The sequence below is a fragment of the Chiloscyllium plagiosum genome, unplaced genomic scaffold, assembly GCF_037043375.1.
Source record: "Chiloscyllium plagiosum isolate Xiang-an unplaced genomic scaffold, Cpla_swu_hap1 HiC_scaffold_7, whole genome shotgun sequence".
NCBI lineage: Eukaryota > Metazoa > Chordata > Chondrichthyes > Orectolobiformes > Hemiscylliidae > Chiloscyllium > Chiloscyllium plagiosum.
The window spans coordinates 119,918,883-119,942,233 of NW_028270145.1; the positions used below are offsets into that span (position 1 = coordinate 119,918,883).

General features: G+C 51.3%; 1 protein-coding gene across 1 annotated transcript in view; it reads left to right on the forward strand.

The window, feature by feature from the left end:
* LOC122551861 (chondroitin-polymerizing factor, non-catalytic subunit-like) overlaps positions 1-22,906 on the forward strand; it is a 111,056-nt gene extending 88,150 nt beyond the window's left edge. The window contains exons 3-4 of the mRNA XM_087989434.1: positions 11,570-11,752; positions 21,560-22,906. Of these exons, the coding sequence (XP_087845560.1) occupies positions 11,570-11,752; positions 21,560-22,822 (1,446 nt within the window). The 3' untranslated portion in view covers positions 22,823-22,906. The remainder of the gene's footprint in view (positions 1-11,569; positions 11,753-21,559) is intronic.
* Positions 22,907-23,351: the final 445 nt, after the last annotated feature.

Consider the following 23,351-nt stretch of genomic DNA (forward strand, 5'->3'; position numbering starts at 1 on the left):
GGTCAGATTGTGGGTGACCATCACTCCCAGGACAGATTGTGGGTGACTGTCACTCCCAGGACAGATTGTGGGTGACCGTCCCTCCCAGTAACTTGATGCTGTCGCCCATCTCCCCCTCAGCCTCACTCATACAGACAGGGGTGTGCCCTCCACTCTGCTTCCTGAAGGTAATGAGCAGCTCCTTCATTTTGCTGATGTTGAGGGAGAGCTTGTTCCCTTCACACCCTGCTCTCAGGGTTCAGTCTCTTTCCTGGGCTCTGTCTCAGCGTGGTTTGGGGTCTGACTCTCTACAGTGATGTCATCAGAAACTTGTAAATGGCGTTGGGGCTGTATTTGGCCACACAGTCCTGAGTGTACAGGGAGTATAGTGAGGGGCTGAGTACCCAGCCTCGAGGGGCACCGCTGTTGGGGATGACTGTGGAGGAGGGGTTAGGGCATGTTCCTTACTGATTGCTGTCTATGGGTCAGGAAGTCGATCCAGCTACAGAGGGGGGAGCAGAGTCCTGGGTCTCGGAGTTTGGAGATGGGTTTGGTCGGGATTATGGTGTTGAAGATGGGGCTGTTATCAGTAAATGGGAGTCAGACGTAGGTATCCTTGTGATCCGGATGTTGCTGGGATGAGTGTAGGGCCAGGGAGATGGTATCTGCAGCGGATCTGTTGCATCAGTAACAGTTTGTAATGGTGGCGGTCATTGAGGCAGGCTGTCTAATGTTTCTTTGGCATCGAGGTGATGGTGGTCTCCTTAAAGCAGCTAGAGATGAGAGATCCATTCATTAGTTTGATAACAGCAGAGAAGAAGTTTATCGTAAACCTGTTGGTAATTGGGAAATTGGGATTTATCCCCCCCCCCCTCCGCTGAGATGATCCACATGTAGATCATTCTGAAAGCTGTGAGTCCTCAGCATTAAGGGTAAAGACAGAGTTTCCGCTGCTCGCATTCCCTGGGTGAGGAGAAGCCCAGGATGAGAAATGGGGCGTATAGTTCATACCAGAAAAATAACAACAATACTGAGAGGTCTGGATAGACTGGACACGGAGAAGGTGTTTTCACTGGTAGGAGAGACTTGGACCCGAGGGCACAGCCTCAGGGTGAAGGGACAACCCTTTCGAACTGAGATGGGGAGGGATTTCTTCAGCTGGAGGGTGGGGGAATTTGTGGGGGCTCATTGATCTGTGCACATAAACACCTAGATCTCGAATCCAGTATTACGCTCTTTCAGTTCTGAAACGTTACCACTCTATCTCTCTTTCTGTCTCTCTCACTCTCTCTCTCTCACTCTCTCACTCTTACTCTCTTTCTCACTCTCTCTCCCTCATTTTCTCTCTCTCTCTCTCTCTCTCTGTCTGCACAGATGCTGCCAAACTGCTGAGCTTTTTCCTCCCATAAATTTTATTTTAGGATTTTAAGAAGCACAAACAGATGATAGATTAATGCAGGAATTTCATAAAGTGTTTTGAATTTTCCATTTGTTTTAAATTTTAAGAGAGCAAAAAAAAGAAACAGAAAGCTTTTTCATGTAATGCTGGGACTGGTATACATTCTCAAAGTTGCATCAACAGGATCAGATCGAGGTGATACAATTTCAAGTGTTCATATTAGAATGTAAGGTGTGTTAGTGTTGAGGCAAATATTGATTAATACAGCACTGCCAAACAAGTTGGCAGAAGGTCTAGCCCCTGGCCTCAGCACGTAGATTGTCATTAGGTTATTTCTGTACAGCTGCAGTGTGAGATGGCATTTTAACTCCCTCCTTTTGTGGTGAGGTATTTCCTGTGGGGCTTGAGACGGGAAGCCTGCAAGGGAATACAAAATGCTTCCTATTTTCCCAGTGCACTGCTGGCTCCTGTCACAGAGGTAGGTAATCTACAAGTTTGTAATGGGAAGGGTCCAACTTCAATATCCAGCAATCCAAATCAGATATTGGAAACTTCAAACACTACGGGCCCTGACAACACTCCAGCAATACTCCTGAAGACCTGTGCTCCAGAACCTGCCTCTCCCCGAGCCAAGCTGTTCCAGTCCAGTTACAACACTGGCATCTACCCGACAATGTGGAAAATTGCCCAGGATGCCAGAGGATGTGGTGGAGGTTGGTACAATTACAACATTAAAAGGCATCTGGATGGGTATATGAATAGGAAGAGTTTGGAGAATATGAGCTGGCAAATGAGAGTAGATCAGTTTAGGATATCTGATCGGCATGAACGAATTGAACCTAGGGGCCTGGTTGTGCTGTCTAACTCAATGACTCTGTAACAGATTATCTAACCACTTCCCCTTGATGTTCAATGGTGTTACCATCACTGAATCCCCCACAATTCCCCGCATTCTGGGGGTTAGCATTGTCCAGAAACCCAACTGGACTTGCTACATAAACACCAAAGACCCTCAGACAGCACCTTCCAAACCCACAACCACTTCCATCGAGAAGGACAAGGGCAGCAGATACACGGGAACACCACCCCCTGTAAGTTCCCCTCCCAGCCCCTCACCATCCTGACTTGGAAATATATCGCCGTTCCTTCAGTGTCACTGGGTCAGAATCCTGGAATTCCCTCCCTAAGGGCATTGTGGGTCTACCCACAGCACATGGACTGCAGCGGTTCAAGAAGGCAGCTCAGCCCCACCTTCTCAAGGGGCAACTAGGGACGGGGAATGCATGCTGGGCCCAGACAGTGACCCCCACATCTCATGAGTACGTTAGAAAAAAACTGTTCCCTGTCACCCAGCCAGGCTTGTATCCATGTTGCTGCTGTCCCTTTTATCAAGTCCTATCATGTTCCTCACGTGTCTGTTGTATGGCCCTGTCTCAGGCAGCTGCTGGGATTCCACCTTCACCACATCGACCGTGTTACCCTCAACCAGCCTTTCCATTACCTCCTCAAAAACCTCCCGCACGTTCGATCAACCCAATCTCCCCGTTAGAAATCCGTGCTGACCCTTCTTTCTCCATTGAATTGGTCATTCTGTCCTGAATAATTGATTTTGGAATAAGCCAAGAAGGATGGCACAGTGGCTCAGTGGTTAGCACTGCTGCTTCACAGTACCAGGGACCCGGGTTCGATTCCAGCTCAGGCGACTGTCTGTGTGGAATTTACACGTTCTCCCTGTGTCTGTGCTGGTTTCCTCCCACAGTCCAAAAGATGCGCAGGTCAGGGTGGATTGGCCTTAAGAAATTACCCATAGTGTCCAGGAATGGGTGGGTCAGCAATGGGAAATGCACAGATAGGATGGGGAGCTGAATGGGATGCTCTTTAGAGGGTAGGTCTGGATTTGATGGGCTGAATAGCCTGCTCCCATGCTGTGGGGATTCTGTGAACTGTGGATACTAGATATCTAAACAAACACTGACAGTGCTGGACAAGCTCAGCAGGTCTGACAACATCTATGAAGCTACGGTGACCAATATCTGCAACATTAACTCTGTTTTCTCTCCACTGGCATGGCTGGGCCTGCTAAGTTTCTCCAGCATTTTCTGCCATTGGATCAAAGCTGATGAAGGGCTTTTGCCCGAAAGGTCGATTTTCCTGCTCCTCGGATGCTGCCTGACCTGCTGGGCCTTTCCAGTACCACTAATCTAGATTCTTCATCACCACTAACATTAAACTGACTGCTCTGTAATTGCTGGGATTACCCACACAACCTTCCTTATACAAGGCTGTAATATTTGCATTCACCTGTCTCCTGGCACCTCCGCCTGAGTCCAGGGAAGACTGACAGATTATGGCCAATGATCCACAATTTCCCCCTTGCTTCCTTCTAAACCCTCAGTCACATCTCATCTGGGACCAGAGTCTTGTGAAGGTTAAGTATCAGCAACTATCCAGTCCCTTCTCCCTTATTAATGTTAAGCTGCCTAGTGACAGAGTCCCCTTCTCTGTCACCACGTCCTGGGAACATCCTGAGGCAACACCTCAGCCTCACACCCACCCCAGCACATCTGTCTCCATGTGGAAATCCTCTGTCTAGTTTTGGATGTAGGTTAGCTCGCTGAGCTGGAAGGTTCATTTCCAGACGTTTCGTCACCTACTAGGTAACATCTTCAGTGGGCCTCAGGTGAAGCAAGGCTGAAACTTCCTGCTCACTGCAGTGCAAATTGCACAAATGGCAGCGGTGGGATCCAAACCCACCCCTCCATAGAGACTGGAGCCTAAATGCAGCGCCTTACACCACTCGGCCACACTCCCACACAGATAATTCCTGCTTCCTATTTCTATGTATGGGTTTCTCTGGGTTGGTCAGTGTTGCGTGGAGCCATGAGCTGTGTCCCTCCCATCCCACTCCTGCTGGGCTTCCCCCTGGAGAAAACTGTCAATAAATCACAGTGCACTGGGCAGGTCTAATCGGACCCTCCCTCACTCCCACCTCACTCTCCCTCACTTGCTCACACCCCCTCACACTCCTTCACACTGCCTTGCTCTCTGTCATCCCTGTACACTCTCTCACTTTCTGACACTCCCCCACTCTCTCTCACATTCCCTCACTCCCACAGTCCCACAAACTCAAGAGTCATACAGCACGGAAACAGGCCCTTCGGCCCACCCAGTCCACGCCGACTATGTTCCCAAACTAAACTAGTCCCACCTGCCTGCTCCTGGCCCATATCCCTCTGAACCTTTCCTATTAACCTACTTATCCGAATGTCTTGTAATTCTACCCGCATCCACCTCTCCCTCTGAAAGTTCATTCCAGACTCACACCACCACCTTGCTGTTACATCTTTTTTAAATCTTGCCCCTCTCACCCTGAACCTATGCCGTCTTGTTCTGGATTGCCCCAGCTCAGGGAAAAGACCTTGGCTGTTCACTGCGGCATCGAAGAGGGAATTGGAAGGGCATTTGGATATAACCAAAGTGCAGGGGTATTGGGGAAGGCAGGAGATTGCCACTGAGTTAACATGTTCTGAGAGCTAGTACAGGGCACAGTAGGTCAGTCTAGCCTCCCACACTGTCATCATTCTGTGATTTGCTCATTGTGTTTACTGTTTGTTGTTCCTTGGAGTTTGTCGTGAGTGTTTCAGAAACTGATTGTTCTCTGAATAATGGTCCATGTGAATCCTGATGAGCTTGACCCTGGTGAGTTTGTTGTGAGAGTGATATTTCATTCTGTGTGGTTACTGGCACAGCACACGGATCTCCGGATTTCCACTCTCTCTCCCCATTGGCCCGGTCCTGGCGTGGTCAGGGTCACCATGCCAGTGGATTGCAGAGATGAGGGAGTGTACTGAAGGTGCTGAGCTCTGTGCTCAGATAGTGTGTTTCAGTGGGAACAAGCTGCCCCGGCTGAAGCTCTGAACGAGAGGGTTCCAGCCCTTTAACAGCCTCTTTGGGAGATCCATGCTCTCTGTCCCACACTCCCCACTCTCCCCGTCAATATTACTTTTTCAAATCCCTCTCCAATTCTCCTTTGAAAGTTCCTGTTGCATTTGCTTCCAATGTTGTTTCAAATGGAATGTTCCAGATCACAGTAACTTGCTGTGTCAAATAAAACAGTCTCCTCATCTGCCCATCTCCCCCTCAGGTCCTCTCCCTCGTTTTTTCTTGTCCCTGGTTACAGAGAGGTTGTGCCACAGGAAACAGCTTCTTCTCATTTTCTCTGTCAAAATCTTTCATAATTTATTGCACTTAATAATTTGGAGAACATCATTTATTAAATCTCCCACGTAACCCTCTCTGTGAACAATCCCAGTGTCTCTGGCCACACTCGGTCAGGCCCCTTGTCCCTGGATCAGTCTCCATCATACCCTCTCCTCAACATCCTCCCAATAATTCAGGAGGGCTGGATTCAGCATGGTTCAAAGGACGGGGATGTCTCCAGATAGCCAAGGATACAAAATGTTTAAGATCACATCTGAGAGAAAGAAACCTTGTACATGCGCAGTAGATGGGCTGAATGGCCTTCTGCTGTTCCTGTGGAGGAGCTGTGAGAGGAACATGCCCTCAATGAGGGGTGATGGGGAAGGGGAGGGTTGTGATCTGTAATGGGGTGGATATTTCCAGCTGTCAGAGCTCAGTGAGGGGTGCTCACATCACCCTCACCCCAGGCCCACTGTTACTGTACACAGACCCTCACCCGAGGCCCACTGTTACTGTATACAGACCCTCACCCCAGGCCTGCAGTTACTGTACACAGACCCTCACCCCGGGCCCACTGTTACTGTACACAGACCCTCACCCCAGGCCCACTGTTACTGTATACAGACCCTCACCCCAGGCCCACTGTTACTGTATACTGATCCTCACCCCAGGCCCGCTGTTACTGTACACAGACCCTCACCCCGGGCCCACTGTTACTGTATACTGACCCTCACCCCAGGCCTGCTGTTACTGTACACAGACCCTCACCCCGGGCCCACTGTTACTGTATACTGACCCTCACCCCAGGCTCGCTGTTACTGTATACAGACCCTCACCCCAGGCCTGCTGTTACTGTACACAGACCCTCACCCAAGGCATACTGTTACTGTATACTGACCCTCACCCCAGGCCCACTGTTACTGTATACTGACCCTCACCCCAGGCCCACTGCTACTGTACACTGACCCTCACCCCAGGCCTGCTGTTACTGTACACAGACCCTCACCCAAGGCATACTGTTACTGTATACTGACCCTCACCCCAGGCCCACTGTTACTGTATACTGACCCTCACCCCAGGCCCACTGTTACTGTATACTGACCCTCACCCCAGGCCCACTTACTGTACACTGACCCTCACCCCAGGCCTGCTGTTACTGTACACAGACCCTCACCCCGGGCCCACTGTTACTGTATACTGACCCTCACCCCAGGCTCGCTGTTACTGTATACAGACCCTCACCCCAGGCCTGCTGTTACTGTACACAGACCCTCACCCAAGGCATACTGTTACTGTATACTGACCCTCACCCCAGGCCCACTGTTACTGTATACTGACCCTCACCCCAGGCCCACTGTTACTGTACACTGACCCTCACCCCAGGCTCGCTGTTACTGTACACAGACCCTCACCCCAGGCCCAGTGTTACTGTATACAGACCCTCACCCCAGGCCCACTGTTACTGTATTCAGACCCTCACCCTAGGCCCGCTGTTACTGTATACTGACCCTCACCCCAGGCCCACTGTTACTGTATACTGACCCTCACCCCAGGCTCGCTGTTACTGTACACAGACCCTCACCCCAGGCTCGCTGTTACTGTACACAGACCCTCACGCCAGGCCCATTGTTACTGTATACAGACCCTCACCCTAGGCCCGCTGTTACTGTACACAGACCCTCACCCCAGGCCCACTGTTACTGTATACAGACCCTCACCCCAGGCCCACTGTTACTGTACACAGACCCTCACCCCAGGCATACTGTTACTGTATACTGATCCTCACCCAAGGCTCACTGTTACTGTACACAGACCCTCACCCCAGGCCCACTATTACTGTATACAGGCCCTCACCCCAGGCTCGCTGTTACTGTACACAGACCCTCACCCCAGGCCCGCTGTTACTGTACACAGACCCTCACCCCAGGCCCGCTGTTACTGTACACAGACCCTCACCCCAGGCCCGCTGTTACTGTACACAGACCCTCACTCCAGACCCGCTGTTACTGTATACAGACTCTCACCCCAGGCCCACTGTTACTGTATATAGACCCTCACCCAAGGCTCACTGTTACTGTACACAGACCCTCACCCCAGGCCCACTGTTACTGTACACAGACCCTCACCCTGTATCAACTGTCACTGTATACTGACCCTAACCCCAGGCCCGCTTTAACTGTATACAGACCCTCACCCAAGGCTCACTGTTACTGTACACAGACCCTCACCCCAGGCCTGCTGTTACTGTATACTGACCCTCACCCCAGGCCCGCTGTTACTGTACACAGACCCTCACCTCAGGCCCACTGTTACTGTACACAGACCCTCACCCCAGGCCCGCTGTTACTGTATACTGTCCCTCAGCCCAGGCCTGTTGTTACTGTACACAGACCCTCACCCCAGGCCCGCTGTTACTGTATACAGTCCCTCAGCCCAGGCCCACTGTTACTGTATACAGACCCTCACCTCAGGCCCACTGTTACTGTACACAGTCCCTCAGCTTAGGCCTGGTGTTACTGTATACAGACTCATACCCTGTAACAGCTGTTACTGTAGACAGACCCTCACCCCAGGCCCACTGTTACTGTACACAGACCCTCACCCCAGGCCCAATGTTACTGTAGAGAGACCCTCAGCCCAGGCCCACTGTTACTGTACACAGACCCTCACCCCAGGCCCACTGTTACTGTATACAGTCCCTCAGCCCAGGCACACTGTTACTGTATACAGACCCTCACCCCAGGCCCACTGTTACTGTACACAGACCCTCACCCCAGGCCCACTGTTACTGTACACAGTCCCTCAGCTTAGGCCTGGTGTTACTGTATACAGACTCATACCCTGTATCAGCTGTTACTGTAGACAGACCCTCAGCCCAGGCCTGGTGTTACTGTATACAGACCCTCACCCTGTATCTGCTGTTACTGTGTGCAGACCCATGCCCTGTATCTGCTGTTACTGTATACAGACCCACGCCCTCTATCTGCTGTTACTGTATACAGACCCACGCCCTCTACCTGCTGTTACTGTGTACAGACATTAACCCTGTATCTGCTGTTACTGTATACAGACCCTCACCCTGTATCTGCTGTTACTGTGTACAGACCCATGCCCTGTATCTGCTGTTACTGTATGCAGACCCACGCCCTGTATCTGCTGTTAATGTGTACAGACCCTCACCCTGTATCAGCTTTACTGTGTGCAGACCCATGCCCTGTATCTGCTGTTACTGTATACAGACCCACGCCCTGTATCTGCTGTTACTGTGTGCAGACCCATGCCCTGTATCTGCTGTTACTGTATACCGACCCACGCCCTGTATCTGCTGTTACTGTGTACATTCACCCTGTATCTGCTGTTACTGTATACAGACCCTCACCCTGTATCTGCTGTTACTGTGTGCAGACCCATGCCCTGTATCTGCTGTTACTGTATACAGACCCACACCCTGTATCTGCTGTTACTCTGTACAAACCTATGCCCTGTATCTGCTGTTACTGTACACAGACCCATTCCCTGTATCTGCTGTTACAGTATACAAACCCATGCCCTGTATCTGCTGTTACTGTATACAGACCCACGCCCTGTATCTGCTGTTACTGTGTACAGACATTCACCCTGTATCTGCTGTTACTGTGTACACACATTCACCCTGTATCTGCTGTTACTGTATACAGACCTTCACCCTGAATCAGCTGTTACTGTGTACAGACCCTCACCCTGTATCTGCTGTTAATGTGTACAGACCCTCACCCTGTATCTGCTGTTACTGTATACAGACCCACGCCCTGTATCTGCTGTTACTGTGTACAGACATTAACCCTGTATCTGCTGTTACTGTATACAGACCCTCACCCTGTATCCACTGTTACTGTGTACAGACCCATGCCCTGTATCTGCTGTTACAGTATACAGACCCACGCCCTGTATCTGCTGTTAATGTGTACAGACCCTTACCCTGTATCTGCTGTTACTGTGTACAGACCCATGCCCTGTATCTACTGTTACTGTATACAGACCCACGCCCTGTATCAGCTATTACTGTGTACAGACTATGCCCTGTATCTGCTGTTACTGTATACAGACCCACACCCTGTATCTGTTGTTACTGTATACAGACGCACACCCTGTATCTGCTGTTACTGTGTACAGACCTATGCCCTGTATCTGCTGTTACTGTATACAGACCCTCACCCTGTATCTGCTGTTACTGTATACAGACCCTCACCCTGTATCTGCTGTTACTGTATACAGACCCTCACCCTGTATCTGCTGTTACTGTATACCGACCCACACCCTGTATCTGCTGTTACTGTGTACAGACCCATGCCCTGTATCTGCTGTTACTGTATACAGACCCTCACCCTGTATCTGCTGTTACTGTATACAGACCCTCACTCTGTATCCGCTGTTACTGTATACAGACCCTCACCCTGTATCTGCTGTTACTGTATACAGACCCTCACCCTGTATCTGCTGTTACTGTATACAGACCCTCACCCTGTATCTGCTGTTACTGTATACAGACCCTCACCCTGTATCTGCTGTTACTGTATACAGACCCATGCCCTGTATCTGCTGTTACTGTATACAGACCCATGCCCTGTATCTGCTGTTACTGTGTACAGACCCACGCCCTGTATCTGCTGTTACTGTGTACAGACGCACACCCTGTATCTGCTGTTACTGTATACAGACCCATGCCCTGTATCTGCTGTTACTGTATACAGACCCTCACCCTGTATCTGCTGTTACTGTATACAGACCCATGCCCTGTATCTGCTGTTACTGTATACAGACCCTCACCCTGTATCTGCTGTTACTGTATACAGACCCTCACCCTGTATCTGCTGTTACTGTATACAGACCCTCACCCTGTATCTGCTGTTACTGTATACCGACCCACACCCTGTATCTGCTGTTACTGTGTACAGACCCATGCCCTGTATCTGCTGTTACTGTATACAGACCCTCACCCTGTATCTGCTGTTACTGTATACAGACCCTCACTCTGTATCCGCTGTTACTGTATACAGACCCTCACCCTGTATCTGCTGTTACTGTATACAGACCCATGCCCTGTATCTGCTGTTACTGTATACAGACCCTCACCCTGTATCTGCTGTTACTGTATACAGACCCTCACCCTGTATCTGCTGTTACTGTGTACAGACCCACGCCCTGTATCTGCTGTTACTGTGTACAGACCCTCACCCTGTATCTGCTGTTACTGTGTACAGACCCACGCCCTGTATCTGCTGTTACTGTACACAGACCCACACCCTGTATCTGCTGTTACTGTATACAGACCCTCACCCTGTATCTGCTGTTACTGTATACAGACCCATGCCCTGTATCTGCTGTTACTGTGTACAGACCCACAGTCTGTATCTGCTGTTACTGTGTACAGACCCACACCCTGTATCTGCTGTTACTGTGTACAGACCCTCACCCTGTATCTGCTGTTACTGTGTACAGACCCACGCCCTGTATCTGCTGTTACTGTACACAGACCCACACCCTGTATCTGCTGTTACTGTATACAGACCCTCACCCTGTATCTGCTGTTACTGTATACAGACCCATGCCCTGTATCTGCTGTTACTGTGTACAGACCCTCACCCTGTATCTGCTGTTACTGTGTACAGACCCACGCCCTGTATCTGCTGTTACTGTATACAGACCCACGCCCTGTATCTGCTGTTACTGTGTACAGACCCTCACCCTGTATCTGCTGTTACTGTGTACAGACCCACGCCCTGTATCTGCTGTTACTGTACACAGACCCACACCCTGTATCTGCTGTTACTGTATACAGACCCACAGCCTGTATCTGCTGTTACTGTGTACAGGCCCATGCCCTGTATCTGCTGTTACTGTGTACAGACCCACAGTCTGGCTGGGAATGTTGGGAGTGAGGTATGAAGAGCAGTGGCCTTGTGAACAAAGTTGGAGCGAGAGTCTGTAACACTTTGTCGTTTCTCTCCTCAGACCCTGCGTTACCGATACTTTGAACTGGGGAAGGATGATGAGCTGGGAAAAGAGGATTCTCCACAGTTCAGGAATGCTCTCACTGTCCATCCGGTTTTGGACCCTGTCCAGATGTATCGGCTACATAAACGTTACACTGAGCTGGAGCTGGAGAAAACCTACCGAGAAATTGAAGATTTGCAGGTGTGGCCCCAAGACCCAGCTCAATCCGACAGCACAGACTGCGGCAATGTCACAGAGTTCAGGGTGAGGGGGTTAGAGAGAGAGAGACAGATGGAGACAGAGAGGGGGAGGGAGAGAGGGAGAGCGAGAGAGAGACACTGAGAGGGGGAGAGTGAGAGGGAGAGGGAGAGAGAGACACTGAGAGGGGGAGGGAGAGAGGGAGACACTGAGAGGGGGAGAGAGAGAGAGAGAGACAGATGGAGACAGAGAGGGGGAGGGAGAGAGGGAGAGGGAGAGAGAGACACTGAGAGGGGGAGAGAGAGAGAGAGAGCAGATACAGAAAGCTCAGACAGAATGGGGGGGTTGAGCGAGAGGGAGAGAGAGCAGGGGGGTGGAGAGAGAAAGTGAGAGAGCGCTCAGAAAGGGAGAGAGAGAGAGCACAGAGGTGGGGAGAGAGAGACAGCAGGAGAGAGTGAATGCACAGAGATGGGGAGAAAGCGAGAGAGAGAGAGAGTGTGAGAGCTCACAGACTCTGAGTTGGAGTTACAAGACCACCTTAAATACGCCGGCACACAGAAACAGAGAGAGAGCACTGCAATGTGGAAGGGTCAGTGCTGAGGGAGTGCTGCACTGTCAGAGGGTCAGTACTGAGGGAGTGCCGCACTGTCAGAGGGTCAGTGCTGAGGGAGTGCCGCACTGTCAGAGGGTCAGTGCTGAGGGAGTGCCGCACTGTCAGAGGGTCAGTGCTGAGGGAGTGCCGCACTGTCAGAGGGTCAGTACTGAGGGAGTGCCACACTGTCAGAGGGTCAGTGCTAAGGGAGTGCTGCACTGTCAGAGGGTCAGTGCTGAGGGAGTGCCGCACTGTCAGAAGGTCAGTACTGAGGGAGTGCCACACTGTCAGAGGGTCAGTGCTAAGGGAGTGCTGCACTGTCAGAGGGTCAGTACTGAGGGAGTGCCGCACTGTCAGAGGGTCAGTGCTAAGGGAGTGCTGCACTGTCAGAGGGTCAGTGCGGAGGGAGTGCCACACTGTCAGAGGGTCAGTGCTGAGGGAGTGCCACACTGTTAGAGGGTCGGTGCTAAGGGAGTGCCACACTGTCAGAGGGTCAGTGCTGAGGGAGTGCCGCACTGTCAGAGGGTCAGTGCTGAGGGAGTGCCGCACTGTCAGAGGGTCAGTGCTGAGGGAGTGCCACACTGTCAGACGGTCAGTGCTGAGGGAGTGCTGCACTGTCAGAGGGTCAGTGCTGAGGGAGTGCCACACTGTCAGAGGGTCAGTGCTGAGGGAGTGCCACACTGTCAGAGGGTCAGTGCTGAGGGAGTGCCACACTGTCAGAAGGTCAGTGCTGAGAGAGTGCCGCACTGTCAGAGGGTCAGTGCTGAGGGTGTGCCACACTATCAGAGGGTCAGTGCTGAGGGAGTGCCACACTGTCAGAGGGTCAGTGCTGAGGGAGTGCCGCACTGTCAGAGGGTCAGTACTGAGGGAGTGCTGCACTGTCAGAGGGTCAGTGCTGAGGGAGTGCCACACTGTCAGAGGGTCAGTGCTGAGGGAGTGCCACACTGTCAGAGGGTCAGTGCTGAGGGAGTGCCACACTGTCAGAGGGTCAGTGCTGAGGGAGTGCCACACTGTCAGAGGGTCAGTGCTGAGGGAGTGCCACACTGTCAGAAGGTCAGTGCTGAGAGAGTGCCGCACTGTCAGAGGGTCAGTGCTGAGGGTGTGCCACACTATCAGAGGGTCAGTGCTGAGGGAGTGCTGGATCAGTGGTGCTGGAAGAGCACAGCAATTCAGGCAGCATCCGAGGACAGGCAAAATCAGGCTGATTTTGCCTGTCCTCGGATGCTGCCTGAATTGCTGTGCTCTTCCAGCACCACTGATCCAGAATCTGGTTTCCAGCATCTGCAGTCATTGTTTTTACCTCACTGTGGGAGTGCTGCACTGTCAGAGGGTCAGTACTGAGGGAGTGCTGCACTGTCAGAGGGTCAGTACTGAGGGAGTGCTGCACTGTCAGAGGGTCAGTGCTGAGGGAGTGCCGCACTGTCGGAGGGTCAGTACTGATTGAGTGCTGCACTGTCAGAGGGTCAGTGCTGAGGGAGTGCCGCACTGTCAGAGGGTCAGTGCTGAGGGAGTGCCGCACTGTCAGAGGGTCAGTGCTGAGGAAGTAATGAAAGGATGTGAAAGCGTTTCCATACCTGGGAGCTGTGTGGTGATTAAGTTTTGAAGAGAGTTTATCTCAGGTTGTTGCTGGTGGAGAGATTGTTGACAGAGGGGGGGGATCTCAGAGCAGTGAGTGAGTGAGTGAATACCGTGACAGTGGGCGAGCGAGTTCTGGCTGTCAGTCCCATTGGTAATTATTGCCTGTCAGTAATTGTTTTTGATTAGTTTCCTCACCCAGCAGTCATTCAGATGGATGTTTCCAACAATTGACATCACTGAGACTGACCTTTCTTTAAGAATTTAAATCCCACCCGTTGGTGTTCTGGGGATTTGAACCCAGGTCCCACAGCATTACCCTGAGACCTGGATTACTAAGCCAGAACATAGCTGCTGTGTAACCATCCTCAGTCTGGTCCAGGGCCCAGCACAAGGCCCCTGATGAATCGCGTCTGAGAATTACTACAGAGAATTGACAGGGACCCAACTTCCTTCCTCTGACTGGAACTTAGCCTCCTCCCTCCCCCAGCACCGAAAGACAATGTGACCATCGCAGTGAATCAGGTGTCATCCAACTCCCACAGAACATCAGCCAGACACACGCACACCGACATACACACGCACACCGACATACACACGCACACCGACATACAGACGCACACCGACATACACACGCACACCGACATACACACGCACACCGACATACACACGCACACCGACATACAGACGCACACCGACATACAGACGCACACCGACATACAGACGCACAGCGACATACACACGCACAGCGACATACACATGCACAGCGACATACACACGCACACCGACATACACACGCACAGCGACATACACACGCACACTGACATACACACGCACAGCGACATACACACGCACACCGACATACACACGCACACCGACATACACACGCACACTGACATACACACGCACACCGACATACAGACGCACACCGACATACACACGCACACCGACATACACACGCACACCGACAGACACACACCGACATACACACGCACACTGATATACACACGCACACCGACATACACACGCCCACCGACATACAGACACACACACACCGACATACACACGCACACCGACATACAGACACACACAGACCGACATACAGTCACACACACACCGACATACAGACACACACCGACATACAGACACACACACACCGACATACACACACACCGACATACAGACACACACACCGACATACACACGCACACCGACATACACACGCACACCGACATACAGACACACACCGACATACAGACACACACCAACATACACACGCACACAAACATACAGACACACACCGACACACAGACACCCACCGACACACGCACACTGACATACAGACACACACCGACATACAGACACACACCGACATACACACGCACACCGACATACACACGCACACCGACATACGCACGCACACCGACATACACACGCACACCGACATACAGACACACACCGACATACAGACACACACACCGACATACGGATACATACAAAGACATACAGACACACACACCGACATACGGACACATACAAAGACATACAGACACACACCGACATACAGACACACACCGACATACAGACACACACCGACATACACACGCACACCGACATAAACACGCACACTGACATACAGACACACACCAACATACACACGCACACTGACATACAAACGCACACCGACATACAGACGCACACCGACATACAGACACACACCGACATACAGACACACACCAACATACACACGCACACCGACATACAGACACACACCGACATACAGACACACACCGACATACAGACACACACTGACATTAAGACACACACCGACATACACACACACCGACATATAGACACACACCGACATACACACACCGACATACAGACACACACACCGACATAAACACGCACACTGACATACAGACACACACCAACATACACACGCACACCGACATACAGACACACACCGACATACAGACACACACCGACATACAGACACACACTGACATTAAGACACACACCGACATACACACACACCGACATACAGACACACACCGACATACAGACACACACACCGACATACACACGCACACCGACATACACACGCACACTGACATACAGACACACACCGACATACAGACACACACAAACATACAGACACACACCGACACACAGACACCCACTGACATACACGCACACTGACATACAGACACACACCGACATACAGACACACACCGACATACAGACATACACACCGACATACAGACACACACACACTGACGTACAGACACACACACCGACATACAGACACACACACCGACATACGGACACATACAAAGACATACAGACACACACCAACATACAGACACACATCGACATACACACGCACACTGACATACAAACGCACACCGACATACAGACGCACACCGACATACAGACACACACCGACATACACATGCACACCGACATACAGACGCACACCGACATACAGACGCACACTGACATACAGATACACACCGACATACACATGCACACCGACATACAGACGCACACCGACATACAGACACACACCGACATACACACGCACACCTACATACAGACACACACCGACATACAGCCACACACTGACATACAGACGCACACCTACATACAGACGCACACCGACATACAGACGCACACCGACATACAGATACACACCGACATACACACGCACACCGACATAAACACGCACACCTACATACAGACACACACCGACATACAGCCACACACTGACATACAGACGCACACCTACATACACACGCACACCGACATACAGACACACACCGACATACAGATACACACCGACATACACACGCACACCGACATAAACAAGCACACCGACATACAGACACACACCGACATACACACGCACACCGACATACAGACACACACCGACATACACACGCACACCGACATAAACAAGCACACCGACATACAGACACACACCGACATACAGACGTACACTGACATAAACATGCACACCGACATACAGACACACACCAACATAAATACACACACCGACATACAGACACACACCGACATACAGACACACACACCGACATACAGACACACACCGACATACACACGCACACCGACATACAGACACACGCACCGATATACAGACACACACCGACATACACACGCACACCGACATACAGACACACACCGACATACAGACACACGCACCGATATACAGACACACACCGACATACAGACACACACACCGACATACAGACACACACCGACATACACACGCACACCGACATACAGACACACGCACCGATATACAGACACACACCGACATGCACACGCACACCGACATACAGACACACGCTGACATACAAACGCACACCGACATACAGACGCACACCGACATACAGACACACACCGACATACAGACACACACTGACATACAGACACACACCGACATACACACGCACACCGACATACAAACGCACACCGACATACAGACACACACCGACATACAGACACACACCGACATACACACACCGACATACAGATACACATCGACATACACAAGCACACCGACATACAGACACACACCGACATACAGACATACACACTGACATACAGACACACACCGACATACACATGCACACCGACATTCAGACACACACACACCGACATACAGACACACACCGACATACAGACACACACTGACATACAGACACACACCGACATACACACGCACACCAACATACAGACGCACACCGACATACAGACACACACTGACATACAGACACACATCGACATACACACGCACACCGACATACAGACACACACCGACATACAGACATACACACCGACATACAAACACACACCGACATACACACGCACACCGACATACAGACACACACCGACATACAGACACACACTGACATACAGACACACACCGACATGCAGACGCACACGGACATGCACACGCACACCGACATACAGACACACACTGACATACAGACACACACCGACATACAGACACACACTGACATACAGACACACACCAACATACACACGCACACCGACATACAGACACACACCGACATACAGACACACACTGACATACAGACACACACCGACATACGCACGCACACCGACATACAGACGCACACCTACATACAGACACACACACCAACATACAGTCACACACCGACATACACACGCATACCGACATACAGACACACACCAACATACAGATGCACACCGACATACAGACGCACACCGGCATACAGACACACACCAACATACAGACGCACACCGACATACAGACACACACTGACATACAGACACACACCGACATACAGACACACACTGACATACACACGCACACCGACATACAGATACACATCGACATACACACGCACACCGACATACGGACACACACTGACATACAGACCCACACCGACATACAGACACACACTGACATACAGACACACACCGACATACAGACACACACTGACATACAGACACACACCGACATACAGACACACACCGACATACAGACACACACTGACATACACACGCACACCGACATACAGATACACATCGACATACACACGCACACCGACATACGGACACACACTGACATACAGACCCACACCGACATACAGACACACACTGACATACAGACACACACTGACATACAGACACACACCGACATACACACGCACACCGACATACAGACACACACCGACATACAGACACACACTGATACACACACGCACACCAATATACAGACACACACCGACATACAGATACACACCGACATACAGACACACACTGACATACAGACACACACCGACATACCGATGCACACCAACATACAGACACACACTGACATACACACGCACACCGACATTCAGACACACACCGACAGACAGACACACACTGTGACACAGACTGACACTGAGACACAGGCACACAATTAGATACAGACTGACACTGAGACACAGGCACACAATGAGCTACAGACTGACACAGATACAGACACACACTGAGATACAGGCACGCACAGAGATACAGACTGACACTGAGATACAGACTGACACTGAAACACAGACACACACTGAGATACAGACTGACACAGGTACAGACACACACTGAGATACTGACTGACACTGAGATACAGACACACATTGAGCTTCAGACTGACACTGAGATACAGACACACTGATACAGACTGACACAGAAACAGACACAATGAGATACTGACTGACACTGAGATACCGACACACACTGAGATAGAGACACACACTGAGATACAGACTGACAGATACAGACACACACTGAAATACAAACTGACACAGATACAGACACACACTGAGACACAGACTGACACTGAGACACAGGCACACACAGAGATACAGAGTGACACTGAGACACAGACTGACACTGAGACACAGGCACACACAGAGATACAGACTGACACTGAGACACAGGCACACAATGAGATACAGACTGACACTGAGATACAGACTGACACTGAAACACAGACACACACTGAGATACAGATTGACACTGAGATACAAACACACACTGATACAGACTGACACAGAAACAGACACACACTGAGATACAGACTGACACTGAGATACAGACACACACTGAGATACAGACACACATTGAGATACAGACTGACACAGAAACAGACACACACTGAGATACAAACTGACACTGAGATACAGACTGACACTGAGATATAAACACACACTGACACAAAGATACCTAAGGTCAGAAGTGGGGATGGTCACCGATGATTACACAATGTTCAGCACCATTCAGCACTCCTCAGGTACTGGAGCAGTCCATGTTCAAATGGAACAAGATCTGGACAATATCCAGGCTTAGGGCTGACAAGGGGCAAGTAACATTCGCGCCACATAAATGCCAGGCTGTGACCATCATCAATAAGAGAAGATTGAACCATCTCCTTTTAACATTAAGCAGCACCCCAACCATCCACTTCACCACCCACTCCCTCCCCCACCCACACTCAGTAGCAGCAGTGTGTACCATCTACAAGATGCACTGCAGAAACTCACCAAAGACCCTCAGACAGCACCTTCCAAACCCACAACCACTTCCATCGAGAAGGACAAGGGCAGCAGATACATGGGAACACCACCCCCTGCAAGTTCCTCTCCCAGCCCGTCACCATCCTGACTTGGAAATATATCACCGTTCCTTCAGTGTCACTGGGTCAGAATCCTGGAATTCCCTCCCTAAGGGCATTGTGGGTCTACCCACAGCACATGGACTGCAGCAGTTCAAGAAGGCAGCTCACCCCCACCTTCTCAAGGGGCAACTAGGGACGGGCAGTAAATGCTGGGCCCAGTCAGTGACACCCACATCCCTTGAATAATAAAATGTGTCAGAGATGCAGATGGGTGCAGGCACACGTACACAGAGCGACAGGGAGTTATATCAGAGGCACCCACAGATCCAAGCCCTACACCGAGAAACTGACACAGCCCCTGTCTAGTGCTTCCTGATGATCAGGGGTCAGTTAGTGGGCTACATGCTGGCCTTGTATCCTGGTCTCTGGTGGTTAGCTGTGATTGTGATGGAGGCTGTGATGCTGACTAACTGACTGGGAATGTGGAGGCAGACCGGGCTGGAGGGAGAGTGAAGACTCTCTGGGGACGTTGGGAAAAGGGAAATGGCAGGTGACTTTTGTGAAGAATGTCAAGGAGGAGGGGGGGGTTATTGAGCACGGTCCCCATGATTTACAGGTTGGGTTTGAACAATTCCTACACACCGTGCTTATACTCCCCTGTGATCCCTTCAGGGTGTTTGAGATAATTAAAGAATCCACTTGGGTCATAAGAGAGAACTGTTACCTCTGGGAGGGAGGGACAAGGTCCTAAACATTCCAATTTGAGCAGGGGTTGGGGTGATGTCAGGAAGTGCTTCCTCACCCTGATGGGAATCGGGATTTGGAAGTGGCTGTCCCGGAATCTGTAGATGCTGACGGCAGTTGGAGTTTTCCAGAGATTTGTTAATTTTTTTGTCAGGGATTGAGGAATTCAATGGGCTGAATGGCCCATCTCCCATTTCTGTGTAAAAAGCATTGAGTTTTTTACAGCCCAGTAACAGACCCTTCAGCCCTATTCTAACCCCATTTTCCAGTCCTCTCATGGCCATATAGGTTTTGAGACTCAGTGATAATGAACCCATCAGCTTTGCAAGGAACAGCCCAATCAGACCCAACCCCCCCCCCCTTCCCTATTCCTGTGTTTCCCATGGCTAACCCACCTAGCCTGAACACTACGGGAAATTCCCCATGGCCAATCCATCCTAACCTGCACATCTTTGGACTGTGGGAGGAAACCAGAGCACCCGGAGGAAACCCACACAGACACGGGGAGAATGTGCAAACTCCCCACAGTCAGTTGCCCGAGGCTGGAATCGAACCTGGGTCCCTGGTGCTGTGAGGCAGCAGTGCTAACCACGGAGCCACCGTGCCAATAATGGCCAACTGTTGTCATGGTTGAAGAGACTAAGTGACCTCCTCCTGTCTCTACTATGCCCACAGGGCTGAATGGCCTTCTCTGGTTCTAACCCTCTGTTGTGCCTCATGTTTTCAGGATGAAATCCGGAATGTGAGTGGGCTGATGGCTGAAGGGGAGAAGGTGAGCAGTTGGCCGGTGGGGATTAACCCTCCTTTTGAGCCCCGCACGCGGTTCGAGGTCCTGCGCTGGGATTATTTCACTGAGGAACAGCTCTTCTCGTGCATCGACGGCTCACCAAAGTGTGAGTTGCGTGGGATCGACAAGATGGACATCAGCAACATCATCGAGACAGCAGTGGAGGAGCTGAACAAGAAGTATCTGCCCACCCTGGAGCTGCGGAAGGAGCAGCTGGTGAATGGTTATCGGAGGTTTGACCCCACCAGGGGCATGGAGTATACCCTGGACCTACAGCTGCAGGTGCTCACTCAGAAAGGGCACAGTCGCTCCATCACCAAGAGGGTGTACCTGGTCAGGCCTCTCAGTGACATCGAGATCATCCCCATGCCCTACGTGACTGAGGCCACCAGGGTCCACATCATCCTGCCCCTCACCGTCCATGAGAGGGAACAGGCCATTCGCTTCATCGAGCTGTATGCTGTCAATGCGCTGGAGAGTAACGAGAACGCAATCCTCACCCTCCTCTTCATCTATGACCCCTTTGAAGCTCAGAGGGTCAATCAGAACGATATCTTCAGCAGTGTCAAAGCCAAGATCGTGGACTGTGAGAGGAAGTACCCGGAATCGAAGATTCCCTGGATTAGTGTGAAGACAGACTCACCGTGCCAACTGAAAATCATGGACATCATTTCCAAGAAGCATCCGGTAGACACCTTGTTTTTTGTGGCCGGCATCAACATGGAGGTCAACTTTGAGTTCCTTAACCGCTGTCGCATGAACTCCATCAACCAATGGCAAGTCTTCTTTCCCATCCACTTCCAGGAATATAACCCAGAGGTGGCCTATCACAACCAGCCCCAGCCACTGACCATTGACCTGCTGAAGGATTCCGGCCACTTTGACCGCGATTTCTTCGATGCTGCCTGTTTCTACAACTCAGATTACATGGCCGCACGCGGGAGAATGGCGTCTGACGCCCTGGAGAACGAGGAGATCCTGGAGAGCCTGGACCTGTACGAGATGTTTGTGCAGTACTCTAACCTCCACGTCTTCCGTGCCGTGGAGCCAGGCCTGAGGCAGAAGTACAGCCAGCGGCTGTGTAACCCGCGAGTGAGCGAGGAGATCTATCACCACTGTGTGCAGAGTAACATCCAGGCACTGGGCTCACGCTCCCAGCTGGCAATGCTGCTGTTTGAGCAGGAACAAGGAAACAGCACCTGAGAGCACGAGGAGGAAGCTCTTCGTCCTTGCCACTGTCCTGGGTGCTGGGATCTTGCACCCCCACCCCCTCCCAATCCCTGTGTCCTCTACTCACTGAACTGGACAAACTCTTCACCTGCAAACAGACAGCACCGTCATCACCAGCTCAAAGGGTCCCAGTCTGGAGCATTGACATGGCCACCTTCTCTCAGGCCTCAGTCTGCAGGAAAGCTGCCATCCCATAATGACCCAGCCCATTGCGAGCACAAACTCAAACCAACAAAGACCAGGACAGTGTTCACTTTAATTCCCTTCACCCCATCTCACGCCAAGACTGCTGGCTTAACAGGACACTCTCTGACCTGCTGTGACCCTGTGATGCTGGTGGGGTGGGGGGCGAATGTGACAGGGAGGGGGTGGGGGGAATGTGACAGGGAGGGGTGGGGAGGCTGTGACAGGGAGGAGGTGGGGGGAATATGACAGGGTGGGGGTGGGGGGGAATGTGACAGGGTGGGGGTGGGGGGGAATATGACAGGGTGGGGGTGGGGGG